This window comes from Trachypithecus francoisi, unplaced genomic scaffold (genome assembly GCF_009764315.1).
Source record: "Trachypithecus francoisi isolate TF-2019V2 unplaced genomic scaffold, Tfra_2.0 Lachesis_group7, whole genome shotgun sequence".
Lineage (NCBI taxonomy): Eukaryota > Metazoa > Chordata > Mammalia > Primates > Cercopithecidae > Trachypithecus > Trachypithecus francoisi.
The window spans coordinates 64,599,530-64,623,420 of NW_022681472.1; the positions used below are offsets into that span (position 1 = coordinate 64,599,530).

At 36.9% G+C, this 23,891-nt stretch overlaps 1 protein-coding gene across 2 annotated transcripts in view; it reads left to right on the forward strand.

Moving 5' to 3' along the window:
* The first annotated feature begins 406 nt into the window (after positions 1 to 406).
* Positions 407 to 23,891, forward strand: part of EMC2 (ER membrane protein complex subunit 2) — a 53,288-nt gene continuing 29,803 nt past the window's right edge. For both annotated transcript variants that reach the window (XR_004435168.1, XM_033202295.1), the window contains exons 1-5: positions 407 to 516; positions 10,090 to 10,203; positions 10,698 to 10,762; positions 13,354 to 13,439; positions 16,082 to 16,139. Coding sequence is in view for 1 of the 2 variants with exons in the window: in XM_033202295.1 (XP_033058186.1) it covers positions 477 to 516; positions 10,090 to 10,203; positions 10,698 to 10,762; positions 13,354 to 13,439; positions 16,082 to 16,139 (363 nt within the window). In the remaining variant the exon portion in view is untranslated. The remainder of the gene's footprint in view (positions 517 to 10,089; positions 10,204 to 10,697; positions 10,763 to 13,353; positions 13,440 to 16,081; positions 16,140 to 23,891) is intronic.

Genomic DNA, 23,891 nt, shown 5'->3' on the forward strand with positions numbered 1-23,891 from the left:
CACTGCGGCCGGCCATGAAGGGAATAAGAGTACTTAAGGGAGTGTGAAGAGAATGAACACGCCTAGGTAGAAAAACCTGAAAAGCCAGGATTGGCGAACACTAAAAACCCAGCATTTGTTAAAAATCCACGGCAAAAAACACAAACAAACAAAAACAAAATACACACGCACAACAAAACACTCACACACACATACCCCTACTCCTCACCCCGAGCCAGCACCATCGCCCTGCCGGCAGCCAGAGTATCCTCAGGTTCCGGGAGCACCGCGCACAGCCCACCTCGCTCCGCCCATCTTGTTCCTCCCCCTTCCCCGAAAGCCCCTCCGCAGAGCCGCGTGCACGTGTGTGGCGGATACCGCCCCCTCTGCTCTCTTGGCCAATGAGAAAAAGCTACGTAGCTCGCCACCGCCCGGTGGAGCGCCACGTGACTGCGTCTCCCCGCCCTCTCACCCCGCTGCTTCTAGGTTCTGGGAAGATGGCGAAGGTCTCAGAGCTTTACGATGTCACTTGGGAAGGTAACTTCGGGTGGGGACGGGTGCGGAAAGACTAAAAGCGCTGGGAAGCCGTTCAGGAGTACCCGGTGCCTTCGGAGAGCTGGATTCGCCTGTCTCTTTTTGGTACCAGAGCCCTCACTGGACGGGCCAAGCTGAGGTGGAAGCTGAGGCTGACCCCTTCCTTGGCCCGGGCGCGTACTCCGCGGCGTTTCCCGCGGTGTCTGCTCATCGGTTGACCTGCCCTCCTCCGCGCCAGTCCAGCGGCCCAGGGCCGCTTTTATTTATGAGGCGGGCGGGAAGGACTTGGGGCTGGGGTTGTCACACTCTAACCGTGGTTGCTAGGCGGTGCGGAAGAGGCGGAATAGGTGGTTACTGAAGCTTCTTTGGAGCCAAGAAACACAGGGCCTCTAAGGCCTTTTACTAAGTGCTATCTATGTAAGGATTACAGCTCTGTGCAGAAAAGCTGTGTAGAAGATGCGTGAACAAATGTGATTCTCATATGCCACTCTACGTTTAGTTTTCTCCTTAAACCTGGGTTTCCAGTTTCTTTTCCTTTTAGTCTAGTCTCTGTCCCACTCCATCTCAAAACGCGTTTGCACACACAACACAACTTCCTTCTTACTCCCTACTAGTAGATTTTTTTCTGAAGGGAAAAATAACTGATTAACTCTGGTCTACTTACGTGCTTACGTGTGATGGTCACTTTCCCCTCTCAGTTGATCGAGAGTGGGATATATTCTTTGAATCTGGAAACAGCCAAACCTTGGATCAATTCTGTGTGCTTAAGAAACTTGAGTTTCATTAAGGCGTGGAATTTGTGTAATTGGAATTCATATTTCTAGCATTTAGCATAATACAGGAGACTTCAGTAGCTAGTTTGTTCAACGAATGCCTTCTTGGGATGTTTTAATAATGACCTGAAAACGTGAAAGTTATATTTTCTGTTTTATCGTGAATAAATGTATCAGGTATTATAAAGTTGTAAATCCATTACGAATAAAGCAACATTCCTTTGTACTTGAACTGAATTAAATGATATGTTGGCTTTGTGGCCTCTAGCACGTTGTGAATCTCAGTATTTATACCTGAATTGAGAGATTCCGTTATATTAAACAACAGTGTTGATTTCTTAGTGCAAAATCTTGGATCTATCAACACACAGTCCATACTTCCAAGGAATTCACAATCTAATGGAGAAAACAAACCTATAAACACACAGTTTTAAAAGGCTTGTGTCAGGGTATCTTCCGTAAGCTGGATGGTAGATAAATGGCTGTTATTTTTAATGCTTTTAAAAAACTTCTAAATATTACATAATTTTTAGAAACTGCTGTTATGAAGGTATGTTCATTATAGCTTTCCTAGATGATGGAAGCATATATAAAATCCTGAGGGGCGAGTAGCTGTATACTACCAACAGACAAAGTGATTTAACTGAGTGACTTGGGCCTTACCCTGTGGTCATTCTAAAGAGGATTGATGTAATTAATTTGGAATAAATAATTACTACACAAATTTGCAGGAATAAAAGAGAAACATTTTAAAGTGTTTCGTAAACTGTTAAGTACTATATAAAAGGAAGTGTTATTATTAGCTAGTACTAATATGATTATGTCCCTCCTCTATGATCTGGTCATTGCCCATGTCTGCAGCTTTATGTTGAGCCATTCTCCCTCTCACTCTATGAGCTGCCTATGCTGGCCTTTGTTGAATACCCTAAATTGCTATGCTGCTTCTTAAAGCTGGCACATGCTAGTCCTTCCACTGGCAGTGTTATTCCCTCCTTGCCTCACTCTTGCCCCCATTAAGCTTTATCATTTATCAGTTCCCCACAAAGCTCACCTAGTACCAAAAAGCTTTAGTTGAACACTCTACCACCCACTTCCCTTTCCTCATCCCCCACCAAAATTGGAAAAAGAAAAAACCCAAACAGCAAAATCAAGCAACAAAACACACCTGTAATCCTTCGATTATATATTCTGTTCTCATACTATTGAAGCACTTACCCACTTGTATTTTGTTTTAAAATTTTGTCTCTTCTAAGATGAAAGGGACTAGGCCTGTTTCTTCACTGTCACTTCCCTAGAGCCTGACACATGGGGACGGAGCTCAGTAATTATTTGTTGACTAAATGAATTGTTAATGGGATTAATAATAAACACTAACACATTGTCAGAAAAGATTATAAACCATTTTTCTAGCGTTGAAATAATTTCTTTAGTATCTTAGATAAAGGTTTCAGTATCTTAGATGAAATTAGGCAACTTCCTTAAGTAATAGGATACAGTGTGCTCACTAGTAAAGTGAAGGTTTAGACCTTTCCAGAATTAAAATTCTAATTTAAGGGACTTTTAAGAAAAGAGTATTCTAGATTTTTATTTCAGAGACTTATGATAACAAATTTTTAGAATGAAGGGTGATGGGAAGATTCTCAGGGATAGTGTTTTCAGATTTTTTTGGGGCGTGTGTGTCAGAGGTGTGTCCTTAGGAATTCCACTGAACAGTGTCGTGAATTGGTTAGTTCAGAGTGCTATAATTCTTGTGTTAGGAAAATTTATCATTTGTTTATAAAAGACCTATGTAGTAAGTTTAACACTTCCACATCTGTGTTAGACTCTACTAATAGACTATTTGGTTTGTTTCTTCAGCCAATTGAAAGTGATTGATACTTATTACGTAGGGAAGTTATTAGACATTTGGAGGTGGGAAAGAGAATTTAGACTTGTAAGGAGAGTATATTCAAGTTTCTTGAGAATATGATATTTGGGCAGGAGATGAATAGGATGCCTAAAACAATGCCAGGCATATAATGGGCATTAAATGAGTATTTGTTGAAAACAAAAAATGTGTGAGAAATATTTGAGAGCAATTTAGTTGTTTATGTTCACTGCCCCTACTACCTCTCTTTTTATTCAGACTTTCAACTTCAATTTGGTTTCCATGCCCTACCATTCCACTAAGATCTCTAGGAGACCTAATAATAACATATATTTTGTATGCTTCTACTACTTTTGCTATTGTAGATCACTCCTCTGTGGAAAACTCTTTCTTTGCTTTCTTAATGACATTCTTATTTTCTCCTTTCTTTTTGGGCCTTTCCTTTATTGAGTTCTCTACATCCATTTGCTCATTTTTTGGTGTTTCAGTGTTTCTTAGTCACCGTCTTAATCTGTTATTGGTGGTTTTTACGTTTGAGATCAATAGACTTTAAATTGATGCAAGCATAAGTGTCATATGGTCTGATGAAATCGTGCAAAATTTAGTGCATGTGTAAACACATATTTCTGGGAATAGATGGTTCAAAGTTCTCATTAGCTTTGAAGATACCTAAAATAGATTAAATGACATCTGTGGGCAATCTTATCCACATCCAATTTTAGCTATCAATTGGCCGATATAGTAAATAACACATTAAACATATATTTGAGTACTTTGCACCAGGCACTGTTGTAGTTCTTGAGGGTATAGTGCTAAGTAGGACAGGCAAGGCCTCAGATTTCAAGGGACATACCCTGAAATTTCACTTGTAAACTGAAGATCCATATTTCCAGTGTTCTACAGGGCACATGTAATGGATTTTTCACAATTAATAAAACTCAAAACTGAACTCATCATCTTCCTTTTGCTTTCTGCCTCCAGCATCACTGCTGTCACCACTTATTCTTTTCTGCATTTTCCCTAGAAAAGTAGATAGCACTGTGTACCTCCCCTCATTCATAAAACAACTTCTGCTCACCTTTTAAGATACAGATCTATGAGACTTCAAAGCCTGGAAAGTACAGATATGTATGGGAATGAAGTATATGCTTTGCCAACGTAACTTATGAAAGGTAAAAACTAGAAAGGTAGGTTGGTGTCTTGAATGGTAGACTAAGGAGTTCAGAATTCTTTTTGTATATAGATGGGAGGCAAGGTCCTAAATTCAAAAAGAAAAAATCAATGGCTCCTTTCATTAAACTTTTGCATGTTGATATAGAACAGGGCCTTTTCTTTGGTAGAGATCTGCTGAATGAAATTCCTTGTTATGTTTAATAAACCATGTTTGGTTTTGCTTTCTTTAATGTGGAGCAGGAACATAAAGTCCCTAATATAGAAGCTTCAGTGCACAGATCTTTTAGATTTTTGTTGTTTTTCTCATAATATTTTAAATTAAGTCTCCATATTTAATATGACAGCAGTTTTTCAGAACTATTTATTTTTATGGAGTCTTTTCAAAGCATCCAACTTTGTTTTTTAGAAACCAGTCTCTTTTCGCACTTAAGTTTTCTTTGGCTTATAATATTTCATTATACTATATAATTACATTAAATTTAACTGGCATGAACTGGTTTGGATACAGGTAGCTAAATTTTTAAAATGTAATAACTGTTGGAAACAGTTAACTAAGAGCTAGGTGATATGACTTATTAGCTAAGAGCTTCTAAAATCTTGGTGGCCACGATTATTAAGTTTTGCAGAAAGCAATTCTTTGAGTTGATTCTAACCGGAAGATGATTAAGAGAATTTTTACTGAACCTCATTAATCTCTCCATCATATTTTAATTACTTGTTTACATTCTTTACACACAGAGATCTTCTCAGTCCTTCCGTTGACCAGCCATAGTGGTGAGAATCAAAAAACAAGCTCTCTCAGTAAATGCTCGTTTGTTCAGTAGGTGAATGGTAGGACATGAAGCTTGTTTTTGAAGTTTGATCCACTAGTGTATGTAGTAATGGTAATAATAATGAAAATAGTATATGAAACATTTTGTGTACATTATCTCTTTTAATCCTCACACATATCTTATGAAATAGGCTTTATTTCCGGTTTATAGATAAGGAAGCAAGCGAGAGGTGAAATGACTTGTCTAATATCCCACAGCTAGTAAAAGGGAGTCCTGTGATTTGAGCTGCTCTTATACACTTTTCCCCCACTGAGTTATTAACTAATTAAGTTCTTCCACCTAGGCTGTCATTCTGTTATTCCTGGAATATGCCAAATTAGTTTCTTTCTCCAGAATTTAGATTTGCTATTTATGGTTGGCTCCTTCTCATTCCTCTCTTAGCTTGAAAATGACCTTCTTAGAGAAAACCTTCCCTGACCACCCTTTCCAAAAGCTCCTCCTTTCTCCCAGTCTCCTAACTTTTTCATATGGTCTTTTAGTTTTATTTGTGTAATTTCACTATCTGAAATTATGTGGATTTTCATCTTTTTACCTATTAGACTCTAAGCATTATGAGTATATAGGGTATCTTTTTCTTTCTTTCTTTATCCTCAATGCCCAGATCAGGCCTGACACGTAGTAGGCATTTAGTAAATATTAGTTGAATGAAGAAGAACAATATTTACCCCAAGAAGTAAGTGTTAGTTGAATAATGAAGTAAAGTTCTAGTCATACACTATACTGCCTCAAAGAAGGTAGAAATCGTTGGGTATCTTAAGAATTTAAATTGTAATGAAGTAAATCTTTAGAAATATCTGGTAGTAATTTACAGATTGAATTCGGGTGGAGAGATCAGTTTGGAAGCTATCCTAGCAGTTTTAGCATGGGGTGATGAAAGCCTGGGCATGGATAATAGCAGTGGAAATAGAGTAGAAGATGTAAATCTTAGAAATACTTCAAAAGAGTCCACAGGACTTAGATAACCAAAGTAGGAGTCAGAAACAGCATTCAAAAGTGGAATGTCAGGTAGTATTAACAGAAGGTGGAATTAACAGAAATGTGAACATTGGGAAGGGAAGCCATATTTTTAGGAATTGAAGATGACTTGATTTTCGGATGCTGTGATTTTGAGGTAATGAACTATCAAAGGTGAAAACGTGGTTTCTTCAAGACAGTTTTATTTTTATGAATAGCTTTTTAGATAAATGTATTTAAGTCATTTCTAAAAATAGTGTGTGACTAATAGTGCAACAAATGTATGTATTATAGCAGCACTCAAGAGTGTGGCAGGGTCAGCTAAGTAAGATATATAGCTTAAGGTGTTTATAGGTAAAATGTTGCTTGTTTTGTGAAAGTTATATTTTCATACACAAACAGTGTTTCTTGTTTTGTGTTCAGCTATTTTAATATGTTTATGACTGTGTATCAGACTGTTATTTTTAGAAGTTATGCTTTAAAAAAGTGTTCTCTTTCCTCCAAGAGTGTTTTTCCACAATGAGAAATACCTTTTACAGATTAACTCGTACTCAATTAAGTATACATATACATGAATCTTTGAGTGTATGTATAAACTGAAAGCAAAGTTTCTTTTACAAACTATTCTTGTGAGTATTGCATTCTGTTCATTTTGTTTCATTCTCCCCTGCACCCCCTCCCCTACCAATATATTCTGGAAGAAATCCACTAAATTGATTTTATACCTTATTAATGGATTGTAATACACAGTTTGTAAATACTTCTGGACCTCTGTGTGCATTAAAATAATGCTTTCCTTTTTCAGATCAGATTGCCTTTTCTTTTAGAATAGCTGTTCCCAACAGCCTGCAGCCAATCTGACTAGATACTTTTATGGGACTATGAATAATTTAGAATTTATTATCCTGTAGTTATCAACCTTTTAAAAGAATATACTGGTTTATGTAAACAAATCTGTAAGTGGTATTTCTGAATATATAACAAAATGAAGTGGAAAAGATACAGGATTGGCGGAAGTAGTTTTGGACTAAAGAAGTCAGCAGAATTAAGTAGCAGACATATTTTTCCATCTTTCAGAGGCCACCTCACTGCAGTGGCACCTCATGCAAGTTGTCATGGAAGGAATAAACAGAACAATCATAGCCACTCTCTTAACCTTTGACCTTTAGCTCATCCCACAGGGTTGCACAGTAGTTGATAAAATGTACAAGCAAGCAGTGAGCAGCTTACTTACATAGTATGTAATAAAATGACCTTGGCTTTGAGGAGCGGTCCTTTTGCCGGAGGGTGAAAGGGTAAAATGAAAATTTTAAGCCACCTTTGAGGAAAGAGTGAGGGAAGAGCCTTTATTTCTTGTGAGAGACTGAAAGAGTTATCAGATTTTTTTTTTTTTAAATAAAGATGACTAGAATTTTTGTAGGACTTCACATTTTATAAAATGCTTTACATGAATTTTCTAATATTTGGTTTCCTAAACTCAAAGGCCAAGCAGATGAGGAAAATACATGTAGTTGGGTGAAAGACAGTAGTGATGCCTATGAAGAACTAGTAAGTGTATATATACCCTTATCTAAGGGTAATCAAAATCAACTTAAAAACAAAAATATCCAAACTGTTGTACTAACCAAGCAACTTTATATATGTATATTTTATGTAATCTTAACTGCTCATCCCTGAGCTAAACGTAATACTATCTATTCATTGTTATTGGAAACTAAGTACAGATTCGGTAAGTTATGTAAGGTCGTGTAAAAGATGGAGTTTAGATTCCAACCAAGTGTATCAAGTCCATGTTCTTTCCAGTAGGCTCTGCGTCCTCCATGACTGGTGATATGGTTTGGCTCTGTGTCCCCACCCAAATCTCATCTTGTAGCACCCATAATTCCCATGTGTTGTGGAGGAGACCCACTGTGAGATGATTGAATCGTGGGGACAGGTCTTTCCCATGCTGTTCTCATTATAGTGAATGGGTCTCACAAGAACTGATGGTTTTAGAAACGGGAGTTTCTCTACACAAGCTCTCTTTCTTTGCCTGCTGCCTTCCACGTAGGATATGACTTTTTCCTTCTTGCCTTCCGCCATCATTGTGAGACCTCCCCAGCCACATGGAACTGCAAGTCCAGTTAAACTTCTTTCTTTTGTAAATTGCCCAGTCTCAGGTATGTCTTTATCGGCAATGTGAAAACGGACTAATACAACCGGTTTCTTTTCTTTGAACTGTTTACTCCTTTCCAGTTTATCTTCTGGGGCTTTTTGTTTTTGCTTTTGGTTCAAATTTATTTATTTTTTAAATTGACATATAAAATATAAAATTCTAGTTTTTTTGTTTTTTTTTTTGCGTCAGAATGATTTTCCTGTCAGACAGCTATGATTGTGTTGCTTTTCTTTTGCTTAGTATTTTTTAGTTGTTCTGTACCTTTAAAAACAAACTTAGGGCCGGGCGCGGTGGCTCAAGCCTGTAATCCCAGCACTTTGGGAGGCCGAGACGGGCGGATCACGAGGTCAGGAGATCGAGACCATCCTGGCTAACACAGTGAAACCCCGTCTCTACTAAAAACTACAAAAAACTAGCCGGGCGAGGTGGCAGGCGCCTGTAGTCCCAGCTACTCGGGAGGCTGAGGCAGGAGAATGGCGTAAACCTGGGAGGCGGAGCTTGCAGTGAGCTGAGATCCGGCCACTGCACTCCAGCCTGGGCGACAGAGCCAGACTCTGTCTCAAAAAAAAAAAAAAAAAAAAAAAAACAAACTTAGAAGTTCTTTAGTATAAAATAAATGTCTTCCAAGAAACTCACTCACCTTACGTCTTGTACACTCATTTCCCTATCCTAGTGTGTTTATTTAATTCTGAACTACCAGTAGTTCTTTCTGTATAGGATAACTTACTTTGTTATTTGCCTGTTGTCATTTTTCAACTTTTAAGAGACAGGGGTCTTGCTCTGTTGCTCAGAATGGAGTGCAGTGGTGCAATCACAGCTCACTGCAGTCTCAACCTCCAGGCTCAAGTGATCCTCTCACATCTGTCTCCTGAGTAGCTGGGACCACAGGCAGGTGCCATCATGCCTCTTTTTTTTTTGTTTTTGTTTTTGAAACAAAGTCTTGCTTTGTGGCTCAAGATGGAGTGCAGCGATCTCGGCCCATGCAACCTCCACCTCCTGGGTTCAAGCTATTCTGCCTCAGCCTCCTGAGTAGCTGAGATTACAGGTGCGTGCCACCACAGCCGGCTAATTTTAATATATTTAGTAGAGACAAGGTTTTGCCATGTTGGCCAGGCTGGTCTTGAACTCCTGGATCAAGTGATTCTTCTGCCTTGGGCTCCGAAAGTCCTGGCATTACTGGCATAAGCCACCATGCCTGGCCCATTCATCACTTCTTTTTTTTTTTTTTTTTTTTGAGGCGGAGTCTCGCTCTCTGCCGGGGCTGGAGTGCAGTAGCCGGATCTCAGCTCACTGCAAGCTCCGCCTCCCGGATTCACACCATTCTCCTGCCTCAGCCTCCCGAGGAGCTGGGACTACAGGCGCCCGCCACCTCGCCCGGCTAGTTTTTTGTATTTTTTAGTAGAGACGGGGTTTGAGACTCCGTCTCAAAACAAACAAACCTAATACTGTTTTTAAAATAACACTGTAATGATAGCCATGTTAGCCAGGATGGTCTCGATTTCCCGACCTCATGATCTGCCCGCCTCAGCCTCCCAAAGTGTGGAATTACAGGCTTGAGCCACCGCGCCCGGCCTCATCACTTCTAAAGATAGTCGTAATACCAGTTGTAATGCTGTTTCAGCCTTCTAAAGGATCTGTTGCCTTTGTTCAGTTAATTTTCTACTTTATCAAATTTGAGCTACCACAGACTTCTACATGATTGTGAGTTTATTTTCCTTACCTAAAAAGTTGATTTTGTCTTGTCTGGTTTTTGACATCTATCTGGTGTGTATGCGTGTGTCTGGGTACATATACACTTAAATGTCATGTTATTTTTTTCAGAAATGCGAGATAAAATGAGAAAATGGAGAGAAGAAAACTCACGAAATAGTGAGCAAATTGTGGAAGTTGGAGAAGAATTAATTAATGAATATGCTTCTAAGCTGGGAGATGATAGTAAGTTCTTTTATTACATTCAGGCTCAGTACATGTCTCATTTATGGGCCTTTTTTTTTTAACGGTTCTTTAATTTATGATTTTTCTACTTGTCATGTTAATCTTCTTTGTGACTTTTCATCCCAAGACTTTTAATGATAGTTTATTTTGAGAAGGATTTATAATTGCTTGGTAGTAGTAAGCTATCAAATAGTCATTTTGTTTTAAAGCTCAAAGGTCTGCCAAATGTCTGGCCAAAATGTATTGTCTAAGGACTCTTGTAGAACAGTAAAAGTATTAAATAATTGGAGATTTTAAACTTATATTAACATATTTTACACTGCTGAAACATGTAAGAATGCATTCTTTCCTTAGTTTCAGAGATAATGCAATAAATCAATTTTCAGTTATAAGTAATATTTTCTAGAAATATCAGAAACTAGAATTCATTACTTTCCATTTGTTTTATTTTTTAATATTAAATTTAGTTTTTTTCCACCTCTGTATGTTTCTAGTTTGGATCATATATGAACAGGTGATGATTGCAGCACTAGACTATGGTCGGGATGACTTGGCATTGGTAGGTATTTAAATGAAGTATATATTTAATTTGCTTAATGAATTGTATACCGTAGTTAAGACTTAATGTATGGCTTATATGGAATGCTTTCTATAGCTGGTTTTGAGTGCTACTCTGAACAGTAAGTGGAACTAACTGGATATTTTAGGACAAAGTATCTTAAATCTTTTTATTAGTCCTGAGAAATAGCTGTTCAGTATCCTAGTTTTACTGAAAAGATTTAGTTACTGAAATTTATCTGCTTATTAGGTAACTTATCCTATTTTATAGAGTTTAAAGTAAGAAAGTTTAAAACAATTTTATCTTTTGTGTAAAATATGAATGACGTTCATAGAATGTGACGTTCATAGAATGTAACGTTCAATACTGTTACACAATATTATAAACATATCTGACATAAGAAAATCCTGATGTATAGAACATAACTTAAAATACTAATAATGTTTGGCCAGGTGAGGTGGCTCACGCCTGTAATCCCAGCACTTTGGGAGGCTGAGGCAGGCGGACCACCTGAGGTCAGGAGTTCAAGACCAGCCTGACCAATGTGGTGAAACCCCATATCTACTAAAAATACAAAAAATTAGCTAGGTGTGGTGGAACGTGCCTCTAGTCCCAGCTACTCTGGGGCCTGAGGCAGGAGAATCGCTTGAACCTGGAAGGCAGAGATTGCAGTGAGCTGAGATTGTGCCACTGCACTCCAGCCTGGGCAACAGAGCAAGACTCCGTCTCAAAACAAACAAACCTAATACTGTTTTTAAAATAACACTGTAATGATAGCTGTGTTTTTGGACTTGTGCTAGGAATGAAGCTAAATGCTTTACATCATGCTTTTATTGAGCCTTCATAATTATTTATTGATTTGATTTGTGTTTCATGTTGTTGTTATATTTATTTTATAAATCAGAAAGCAGAGGTATCTGTTCTGTTGTTTCTATCATCTTGAATTCTTAAGTACCACTTCATGCAGCCTCTGTATTTAAACTGAAAGAAAATATACAAAAACAAAAAATTGAAATACCTGAAAAAAATTCACACCTGAATTAGTATTATCCTTTTCAAGGTTGGGTTGGCTATACATGTAAATCTAGTGGAGCTGTTAGTGGTGAAAACATTCCACAAAACCTTTGTTGGATTACCTTCAGAACCTATGAGACATAGTCTTTTGAATATTCACAGAGGTGGCAGTTTTATATCTTGAGAGAAGTTTTTATTTTTATTTTCTTGAAGTAGCCAAATATCACTTGATAAAGTAGGAAGTCAAATTAGATAACACTGTTGATTAATAAAGCAGTATATCCAGTTAAATAGTAACTGTTTAATGGTTAAGATTATACAGTTAGCTTGCTTGACTGACCAAGTAATATGATTTTGCTTGATATCAAAAAAATAAATGAACATATCTTCACTTTTGACTAACTTGAATATTTTTCTTACTGTGGCAAATTTCAGCCACAAACTTTGAAGCTGTATTTCCAACTCGTATTAAAACTTATTTTATTACCAGTTAATAGTTTCATCAGTAGTTAATGGCATTGTTTTGGTCACACATGCATTAATATGCTTCAGTGGACCACTTGTTTACTCTTTAACATTTCTAGGACTTCCAAAACTTATAATCCTTCATATGTTGCAGAGAATGTAGTTACTCAGTAAATATTTGATTATTTATTTAGTCAAGTTGATGAGTCAGTTGTGGATTCTTGTTCAAAAAAATTGGTATTCCATTCGTTTAATGTCTGCATTTTCTGACCCCCAAATCAGGATATGTTGATTGAAAGGATGATTGATTGACTGGGTGCAGTGGCTCACGCCTGTAATCCTAGCACTTTAGGAGGCTACCGCAGGTGGCCACCGCAGGTGGATCACCTGAAGCCAGGAGTTCGTGACCAGACTGGCCAACATGTTGAAACCCCGTCTCTACTAAAAATACAAAAATGAGCTGGACATGGTGGCAGGCGCCTGTAGTCCAAGCTACTTGGGAGGCTGAGGCAGGAGATTCACTTGAATCTGGGAGGTGGAGTTTGCAGTAAGCCAGGATTGTGCCACTGCACTCTAGCCTGGGTGACAGAGTGAGACTCCATCTCAAAAAAAAAAAAAACCAAAAAAACAACAAAAAAAGGAAGGTTGATGGATTAATATAAAATTTCAACAGGGCAAAATTAAACACTTACTGTTATTTGCTAGGAACTTGAGATGACTACTAAAAAACTTAGTTCTTACCAGGAGAGTGCTTATGCTGCAATTAGGAAGAAAACGCCAAGCGCTGTTATCATTTAAGTAGGAGCCTGACACATAAAAGTAGTTTTTAAGGAGGAATAATATGATATTAGTACTTGAAGCGTTATTAGCGGTTCTCATAATCTGCTTATTTTCCTGGTTAAGAGCATGATCAGTTTCTAAACTGATTGTTGCCTTCACTGTAATGTCGTTGTTCTTCTTTCAATCCATTGTTACTGATTAATTTCACTTCATGTTATTAGATGACACTAATGAAATTATTCAAGAAAACACATTGAAGACTATATAGGCCATTCATTATAGCCCATTTAGTATAAATAATGTAATTACTACTAAACTCTTATTTTTTTCAGTTTTGTCTTCAAGAGCTAAGAAGACAGTTCCCTGGCAGTCACAGAGTCAAGCGATTAACAGGCATGAGATTTGAAGCCATGGAAAGGTAACCAAATCTTGTCAACAGTTTAATAGGATCACTCCTATTAAAACTGGCAGGCATGGAGCTTGTTAATCATGGTGGTGTTAATTTTTTTTTTTTATTTCAAACATTCTAGAGTGTGTGAAATACTGTCTCATTATGGCTTTAATTTACATTTTTTGATGACTAATGTCGTTGAAAACCTTGTCATGTCTGCTTAGATATTCAAATAACTTCTTTTTGAAGTATCTTCTTTAGTCTTTACCCATTTAAAAAATTGGGTTGTTTCACCTTTATTACTGCTGATTTGTGGGAGGTCTTTATATATTCTGGATAAAAACTTTGTCAGATATGTGTGCTGTGAATATTTCTCCCTATTCTCCTGCTTGAATATTTTATTTTCTAAATGGTGCCTTGTGAAGTAGAGAAGTTTTTAATTCCGATGAAGTTTAGTTTATCATGTATTTTTAATCGTTAGTGATTCTTTTGTCCTGTCCAATAATTGTTTTCTAATATCTCAACAATATTCGGTAGTGTTTTCTAGACAGTAGGAACAGTTAAATTATGATTATTTTTAGTTCATAAGAGTGCTTTCAGACTATTTTTCTTTTTGCCGTCTTTTAAAATTTTATTTTCAGTACTTTTGGATGATTGTGCTGTACAGTTCAACTGTGTCCTCATATTCTGCCTATTACGTCTATTACTAACAAAGGAGTATGGAAGTCTCCAACTTTAATAGTGGATTCATCTATTTCTCCTTGCAGTTCTATTAGTTTTTGCCTCACGTATTTTGATGTTCTGTTGTTCGTCACATAATATTAAGAGTTGTTGCATTTTTCGTGAGAATGAGCCCTTTATATTATGTAATGCCCCTCTTATATCCCTACTAATTTTCCTTGTTCTGAAGTCTGCTTTGTGTGAAATTAATATAGCTCCTGAACTTTCTTTTGATTAGTGTTACAGCATATCTTTCTCCTTCCCTTTATTTTTATTCTGTTGTATCTTTATATTTTGAGGATTTTGTGTAGACAGCATTTAGTTGGATCATGTTTTTAAATCCACTTTGATAGTCTCTGTCTTTTCATTGGTATACTTAGACCATTTACATTTAAAGTGATTATTAATATAGTTGTTTCATTATCTGCCATATTCATAACTATTTTCTGTTGATTGCTCTTATTATTTTTTCTTTTATCATTTGTTTTCTGCCTTCTCTGATTTAATTGAGCATTTATAGAATTTCATATTTTCTCTCTCAGTATATCAGTTATACTTCTTTTTATATTTTTTAAATAGCTGTCTGAGAGATTGCAATGTGTATTTAGAACTATCCAAGTCCACTTTTAAGTAACACTATACTGATTCACAGTTTGTTGCTGTTACTATTTTGAGCAAACTTAGCTGATCAATTAAGAATAAGAGAAATATTTTATTTTACCTTTATTTATTCATTTTCTAATGATCTATCTTTTTTTATATATTAGAAACTTCCAAAGGTTCTAACCAATATTATTTTCCTTTTCTCTGAAGAGCTGCTTTTAACATTTCTTGAAAGGCAGGTCTGCTGACAGCAAATTGCTTTAATTTTTATTTGTCTGGAGTATATTTCTCTGTCACATTTAATGGACAGTTTCTCAGGATACAGAATTCTAAGTTGGTTTTCCCTCAAAACACTTTAAATATTTCCCTTTACTCTTTTCTTGTTTGCATGGTTTCTGAAGAGAAGTCTGATACAGTTCTTATATTTGTACCTGTATAAGTAATGTGTTTTTTTCTTCTGGCATCTTTTAAGATTTTCTCTTTGTTTTTGATTTTCTGTAATTTGAATATTATATGTGTAGGTGTAGATTTTTTGGTATTCTGCTTGATGATCTTAGAGCTTACTGGATCTGTAGTTTTGTGTCTATCATAAGTTTGGGAAAGTTTTCAAATGTTTTCTATATTTCTTCCTTTTTTCCTTCTAATATTCCATTACATATATGTTACATCTTTTGTAATCGTACACACTTCTTGGATATTGTGTTCTATTATTTTTCTCTTTTTATTTCAGTTTTGAAAGTTTGTATTGATAATTCTTCAACCTCCTGACTCTTTTGGGTTATGCCCAATCTACTGATAAGCCCAAGCCCATCAAAGGCATTCATCATTTCTTTTGCATTGTTTTTGATTTCCAGTATTATCTTTTAATTCTTTTTTAGAGTTTCCATCTCTGTTTACATTACCCATCTGTTTTTGCATCTTGTTTACTTTTTGCATTAGAGTCGTGAAAATACATATCATTGTTTAAATTCCTAGTCTGTTTATGCCAATACTTCTACCATATCTACATGTGGTCTCCTGATGCTTGTTATGTCTCTTCATAGTTTGGCTATGTGTGGCTAGTTTTTACTTTTGTACTCTGGACATTGAATCAGTATTTGTTTAAGGGAAATTTTCTCTAAGTACTACATACACGATCTGCTTTACTTAACAAAATAAAACTGTAGTGAACGTTTACTGTTACATGAAGATGGAAGACTTTGGTAACAATTATAAATACATTTAAAGCAATTATAAATGCATTTAAATTAAAAGATTAAAGCCAGTTTAATTTTTTTCTGTGTTTACTATTTATCAGTATATTTTTAAGGTAATAATTGTAGATGTTTCTTTTTTGTTTTAAATAGATATGATGATGCTGTACAACTATATGATAGGATTTTACAAGAAGATCCAACTAACACTGTAAGTTGGCAGATTGTCTTGAAAAAAATTTAAAGTTTAATTTAAAAGATAAAATTAATTGAGAAAATAATAGAAAGATACCTAAGGAACTAAGTTTTATATTTTTAATTTTTAATTGAAAGATATTTTTATTTTTAATTTTAAATAGTACGTCATGGGCCACATTTTATTTTAAATAGATTTAAGACTCTCCAATAAAATTTGACTTCTCAGCCTGACCAACATGGTGAAACCCCATCTCTACTAAAAATACAAAAATTAGCCAGGCGTGGTGGCACGCGCCTGTAATCCCACCTACTCAGGAGGCTGAGGCAGGAGAATCCCTTGAACCTGGGAGGTGGAGGTTGCAGTGAGCTGAGATTGCGCCACTACACTCTAGCCCGGGGGCGACAGAGCAAGACTTCACCTCAAAAAAAAAAAAAAAAAGACTTCTAGAAGATATCTTATTAGAAAAGGGCCTAGTTGTGATTTGGAAAGAGTAGACTATGTGTTTGCATAAAATATTTTGAAGTTTATGAAATACTAAATTGTTTAATTTGTGCAGTTACTTTTTAGTTGTCTTAATGAAAAATAAAGCCATTTCAGTAATTAGTATATGGAATTAATGAAGGCATTTTATTTTGTTTTTGCTTTTTGCTGTCTTATACATGAATAAGAAGAAACATACCCTTTTAATTTAGTGTACTTTTGAACAAGTATATTAGTTTATTGGATAGATTATTTGTTCTAAAGATACCTATATAGTAGTATTTGTTTGAAAAATACCCTAGTGAATTCTGTTTTTAATGTTGAGAACATTATAGTTTATTGCCATAATAGCTTCCCTCAGACTTAACCTTTTAACTAAAAAGTTACAGAGAGACTTTAGATAATATGTCAGTCATTTTAATGTTTTATGTCATTATTTCCATGCATACATATGCCTTGCTAAAAGAAAATAAGTATTTTTAAAATTTTTAAACAAAAACCAGGTTGAGTTTTTTTTTTCTTTTATAGAAGGAGAAATTGTTATATTAACACAATAAAGATGCATGAAGTTTTTCTCTTATTTGGCAAGTATTTCTTTAAAAATAGACATAAAAAAACTTATATAATGTCTGACTGTAGATTTTAAAATGTAAAATGCTTAGTAATTGAACAGCAGTAACTCGATGTCTGTAGTTTCTAGAGCACATTTATCTCAGGCATTGATCATAAATCCCCTATCTCTGCTTATTTCCTTTGATATTCTGTAATAATACTTATGTATTATAGTAGTTGGTATGTTTCTTAAATGATAGTTGCTTACTTTTAATCTTTTCCCACCCCAGGGAGATTTTCTATGGAAATTTCTTAGGGTTTTGAGTGGGTGTGTAGGGATTTGTGTGTCTGTGTGTGTGTTTGTGTGTGTAAGGTTTATTGGACTTACAGTTTCTCATGGCTGGGGAGACCTCACAATCATAGCAAAAGGTGAAGAGAAACAAGTTACATCTTCTGTAGATGACAGCAGGCAAAGAGAGCTTGTGCAGGGAAACTCCCATTTTTAAAACCATCAACTCTCACTATCAGAGACTCACTCACCATCACAAGAGCAGTGCAGGAAGCACCCACGCCCATAATTCCGTCACCTCCCACTGGGTTCCTCCTATGACATATGCGAATTGTGGAAGTTACAATTCAAGATGAGATTTGGGTGGGGACACAGTCAAACCATATCATTCTGCCCCGACCCCTCCCAAATTTCATGTCACATTTCAAAACCAATCATGCCTTCCCAACAGTCCCCTAAAGTCTTAACTCATTTCAGCATTAATTCAGAAGTCCACAGTCCAACATCTCATCTGAGATAAGGCAAGTCTCTTCCACCTATGAGCCTGTAAAATCAAAGGCAAGTTAGTTATTTCCTAGATATAATGGGGGTACAGGCATTGGATAAATACAGCCATTCCAAATGGGAGAAATTGGCCAAAACAAAGGGGCTACAGGCCCCGTGCAAGTCCGAAATCCAGTGGGGCAGTCAAATCTTAAAAGTTCCAGAATGATCTCCTTTGACTCCATGTCTCACATCCAGGTAATGCTGATGCAAGAGGTGGATTCCTATGGTCTTCTATTCCACCCCTGTGGCTTTACAGGGTACATCCTCTGGCTGCTTTCACAGGCTAGCATTGAGTGTAGATTTTCCAGGTGCACAGTACAAGCTGTCGATGGATCTACCATTCTGGGATCTGGAGGATGGTGGCCCTCTTCTCATAGCTCCACTAGGCAGTGCCCCAGTAGGGGTTCTGTGTGGGGGCTCCTGCCCCACATTTCCCTTCCACACTGCCCTAACAGAGGTTCTCCATGGGAGCCCCGCCCCTGCAGCAAACTTCTGTCTGAACATCCAGGCATTTCCATATACCCTCTGAAATCTAGACAGGGATTCCTAAACCTTAGTCTTGACTTCTGTGCACTCATAGGCTCAACACCACGTGGAAACTGCCAAGACCTGAGGCTTGCACCGTCTGAAGACATGGCTTGAGCTCTATGTTGGCCCGTTTCAGCCACAACTGCAGTGGCTGGGATGCAAGGCACCAAGTCCCTAGGTTGCACACAGCACAGAACCTTGGACCTGGCTCATGAAACTGCCTTTTCCTTCTAGGACTCCAGGCCTGTGATGGGAGGGACTGCCATGAAGACCTCTGACATGCCCTGGAGACATTTTCCATATTGTCTGTGGAATTAACATTCAGCTGCTTGTTACTTATGCAAATTTGTGCAGCTGGCTTGAATTTCTTTTCAGAAAATGGGATTTTCTTTTCTATTGCATTGTCAGGCTGCAAATTTTCTGAACTTTTATGCCCTGTTTCCCTTTTAAAACTGAATGCCTTTAACAGCACCCAAGTCATCTCTTGAATGCTTTGCTTCTTAGAAATTTCTTCCACCAGATACCCTAAATCATCCTTCTCAAGTTCAGAGTTCCACACATCTCTAGGGCAGGGGCAAAATGCCACCAGTCTGTTTGCTAAAACATAACAAGAGTCACTTTTGCTCCAGTTTCCAACAAGTTCCTCATCTCCATCTGAGACCACCTCAGCCTGAATTTCATTGTTTGTGTCATCAGCATTTTGGGCAAAGGCATTCAACAAGTCTCTAGGGAGTTACAAACTTTCCCACATTTTCCCATCTTCTGAGCCCTCCGAACTGTTTCAGCCTCTGCCAGTACCCAGTTCCAAAGTTACTTCCACATTTTCGGGTATCTTCAGTAATGCCCCACTCTACTGGTACCAGTTTACTGTGTTAGTCTGTTTTCATTCTACTGATAAAGACATACCCTAGAAGACTGGGCAATTTACAAAGAAAAAGGTGACTTACAGTTCCACATGGCTGGGGAGGCCTCACCATGGCAGAAGGCAAGGAGGAGCAAGTCACATCTTACATGGATGACAACAGGCAAAGAGAGCTTGTGCAGGGGAACTCCCATTTAAAAACTATCAGATGTTGTGAGACTCATTCACTATCATGAGAACAGTACAGGAAAGAGATGCCCCCATAATTCAGTTACCTCGCTGGGTTCTTCCCATGATCCATGGGAATTGTGGGATTTCCAATTCAAGATGAGATTTGATTGGGGACACAGCCAAACCATGTGAGTGTGTGTGTCTCTGTGTGTGTGTGTGTGTGAGAATGTGTATGTGTGTGATGTGTTTGTTTTGTTGTTTGATGTGTTTGTTTTGTTGCTGAGAACTTTCATTATTTTGTGAAGATTCACAGAATATAGAAGGTTCAAGGAAAAGTTTTGACAGCTGCAAACCTATCTAATAAAAAATAAAAATAAGAAATAGCTTCTATAAGCTTATGTAGATACTGAGAATAAAAAGTTAAAATTGGAAAGTTTCTGAATAATTTTCTAATCTTACAATTCTAATAGCTTACCATCTGTCTTAGTTCAACAGTTTCTTAGAAAAAGCACCCATTTTTTTTTCCTGAAGATTTTCTCATGTACTTATTTTTCATTTGTAAGACTTCATTGTGGTTTCAAAGATACTCATTTTTCACTTAGCCATAGATTGAAAAAACTGAAATCACGTTTTTGAAAACAGCTTCTGAATTTTATTTTTTCTCATCCCAGGTTAAAAATCAATATAATTTAATTTTGGAATTAGGAATACAATATTTTAATTCTGTCTCAGTTTACATTGGAAATTTTTAATAAGTTATTTCACTTCTTCAGAATATAAGATAATATATAATTGTTGCTCTGTCTTTGTAGCACCTTTCATATTTTACTGCTTTTTGTGACTTTTAAAACTGGCTAAAAGAGAAATCCAAATGTTTCCTCTCATAGAATATGTGTGAAGTGGTACAGATTGAACATCCTTACGCTGAAAATTTGTAATCCAAAATGCTTCAAAATTCAGCACTTTTTGAAGAATGAAATAATGTCACAGGTGGAAAATTTCACCCCTGATCGTATGTGATAAGTCGCAGTCAAAACACAATGAAAACTTTGTGTTCTGCACAAAATTATTTAAAATACTGTATAAAATTGTTACCTTCAGGCTATGTGTATAAGGTGTATAGGAAATGTAAACCAATTTTGTGATATCTCATGTATACAGAAATATTCCAAAATTTGAAAATATCTGAGATGTGGAGCACTTCTAGTTTCAAGCATTTTGTATAAGGGATACTCCCTATAGTAACTAAATCCCCTACCAGTAGGTAAACATTTGAGAGCAAGGCGACTTAATTCAGCTTTGCTAAATGTATTATTTTTTTTTTTTATCAAACATGATCTAGTCTTTTCTCAGTCCCTTCTTTCCTTCTGTAAACATGTATTGAATACCTCTCATGGACCATCAAAGAGTTGCCCTTACTAAGAGTAGAGATACTGTTTTTGTTCCTACATCCTTGGGAAACACTGTGCTAGACATTGAAGGAGAAAACATAGCCATAAAAGACCTAGAACTAAAAAAGTCTATAAGTAGGCTCACTAATATGCAACGGTTAAAGTTACTGTGTAGAAGGCATCACCGTTTCTTTTTCCAAAGCAACTTAGTATCCCAAAGGTGGGAAAGTCCAGTTTTATTCTCATTTACTGTTCTCTGCATTGTCAAAAAGTGATCACATGACCTTTTATTTGTCTTATGCCTCTGTGTTTCTGGATATCCAGTATAGAAATGAAGTTGTTCATTGAAGCTTTAAGCAGCTGTACTTCCTATTCACATGCATTCGTTATTCTTTCAGAGAACATTTGTTATGCTTGCAGTGTGCATGGTAGTGGGAACAAACACAAGGATGAATTAGCCTTTTCTATGCTTCTGGTGAGGTAGCATGATATGATGAACATGCTGTAGACTTTGAAACTGATTTATTCTCTTTCTTTGGTGACTTGCATGAGTTTTGAGTCTGGAAGGCCTTAAAGGAATGAGTGTGACTTAAATGATAGAAAGACATTGTATCCCAAGTGAATGCATGAATAAACCTTAGCATTATTAAAGTACAAGGCCTGCTTAGGAAAAAAAGAATAAGGTAATTAGAATAGAAGTTCCAAAATTTTTTATTTGAGAGAATGGTGGAATGGCATACCTTCTCCCCATCTTTTTGAAATCTCTGAAATACTCTATTGAGAAAGTCATACGCATTTTTAAAATTGCGGACAATATAAAATGATATGGTAAAAAAAAAATAAGTCTGTTCCTCTATCCCTGAGTTCAGGTTTCCTCTATCCCTGAGCTCAGGTACTCCTTCTCTTAGGGAAGCCCCCGTTTTTTTTTGTTTGTTTGTTTTGTTTTTTTTGGGATGGAGTCTTGCTCTGTCTCCAGGCTGCGGCTTAATGCAACCTCCCGAGTAGTTGTGATTACAGGTGCGTGCCACCACGCCCAGCTAGTTTTTGTATTTTTAGTAGAGATGGGGTTTCACCATGTTGGCCAGGATGGTCTTGATCTCTTGACCTAGTAATCTGCCCGCTTTAGCCTCCCAAAATGCTGGGATTACAAACGTGAGCCACCACGCCCAGCCAGGCAAGCACTGTTAATGATTTTTCTATGTGATCTTTCAGATATATTTTTTCATGCACAGACAAATAGGTGTGCTTGTGTGTGTGTGTGTGTGTGTGTATTCCTCTGACGAGGAGAATGGCTAGAACTGCAAATGTGGTATAGTCTATGTAACAGTATAGTTTAAAGATCATGGCATGTCATCACATCCTTTACATTATCCTGTTGAGTAGGATTGCATTGTCTTAATGAAAAAGTTTCTTTAACTAAGTCCCCTTGGTGAACCCTTAGGATGATTCTGGTATTTCCTCTCAGAAACAGTTTTTCCATGGATGTCATTGGTGGGATGAATCTTTAGAGGTGAAATGTCTGGGTCAGGAGGTCCATGGATTTTAAATTTTGATTGATGTTACCAAATTTCCTTCTGAAAAGGCTTTTTATTCATCTGTACCCACTTTCTGTGGCATATGAGAGTGCCACTTTCCCCATATCCTGTCACGTGGTATATTATCAGCTTTTTTCTTTTAATAGTCGCCTGTCTAATTGGTTAAAAATGTTATTTTGTTTTAATTTGCATTATGAGTACTGCTGAACATCTTTTAATATTCTTTTATTTTTTTGGACAGAGTCTTGCTCTGTCTCCCGGGCTGGAGTGCAGTGGCACGGTCTTGGCTCACTGCAAGCTCCACCTCCCAGGTTCACGTCATTCTCCTGCCTCAGCCTCCCAAGTAGCTGGGACTACTAGTGCCTGCCACCATGCCAGGCTAATTTTTTTGTATTTTTTTAGTAGAGACAGGGCTTCACCGTGTTAGCCGGGATGATCTCGATCTCCTGACCTCATGATCCATCCACCTCGGCCTCCCAAAGTGCTGGGATTGCAGGAGTGAGAACATCTTTTAGTATTCTTAAACAACCATGGGATTACAGGAGTGAGAACATCTTTTAATATTCTTAAACCACCATTTGTATTTTTCCTTCTGAGCTGTCTCCTTTTACACTTTTTTCAAATTTCGTTTCTCTTCTGATAAAGATAGGGCAAGGTTCCGGTACTCTGCCTGGTTAACCTTCTTCTCCTCCACTAATTTACTTCTGAGGAAAACAGTATTTTATACCTCTGAGTTGATTCATTGTACAGAGTAGCTAGAAGTACAAAAAGAAGGTCTATATTTGTGAACAACTGGGTAATTTTTTAATTTTTATTCTTAGAGAATGGAGTATGAAGTCAAATTTTGATTAGGTAAATACCATCAGTTAGTTTTAGAGACAGTGTGTCATCGAAATAGGATATATTTTGAAGGAGATGAGAAGAGATAAGTAATTTGGAGGCTGTTCTTAGGCTAGAGATTATGGGAATCTAAAACTAAGACAGGTGGAATTGGAGGGGACTGGGCTACTGACAGCTTTTGTTATTTATATTACTCCAGTACCAGTTTTGCACTTTTTTTTTTCGGCTTGCGTTTTGAAAATGATTAACTTTTCATACTTTGAATCTTCCTTAAGGGGAAAAAATTATATCCATCGAGTGGGAGAGTGCCCAGCATTTGGTAGGCTTCCAGTGAATACTGTTGAAGGAATGCCTTTCAGAAAGCAGAGTAATTATTGTTTTTTAGTTGATTTCATACTTCAGAAACATCAGATTTTGTTCTGAATTGTGAACTCTGCCTATTGTGATATATCAAATATTTGTAGTTTTATTTATGAATTAGATGTAATTTTCTCTGTGCCAAGGGTAAAGATTTTTTTTTTTTTTTTTTTTTTTTAGTGAGGGGAAGTGGGGGAGGGGGTTGGTTTTTAT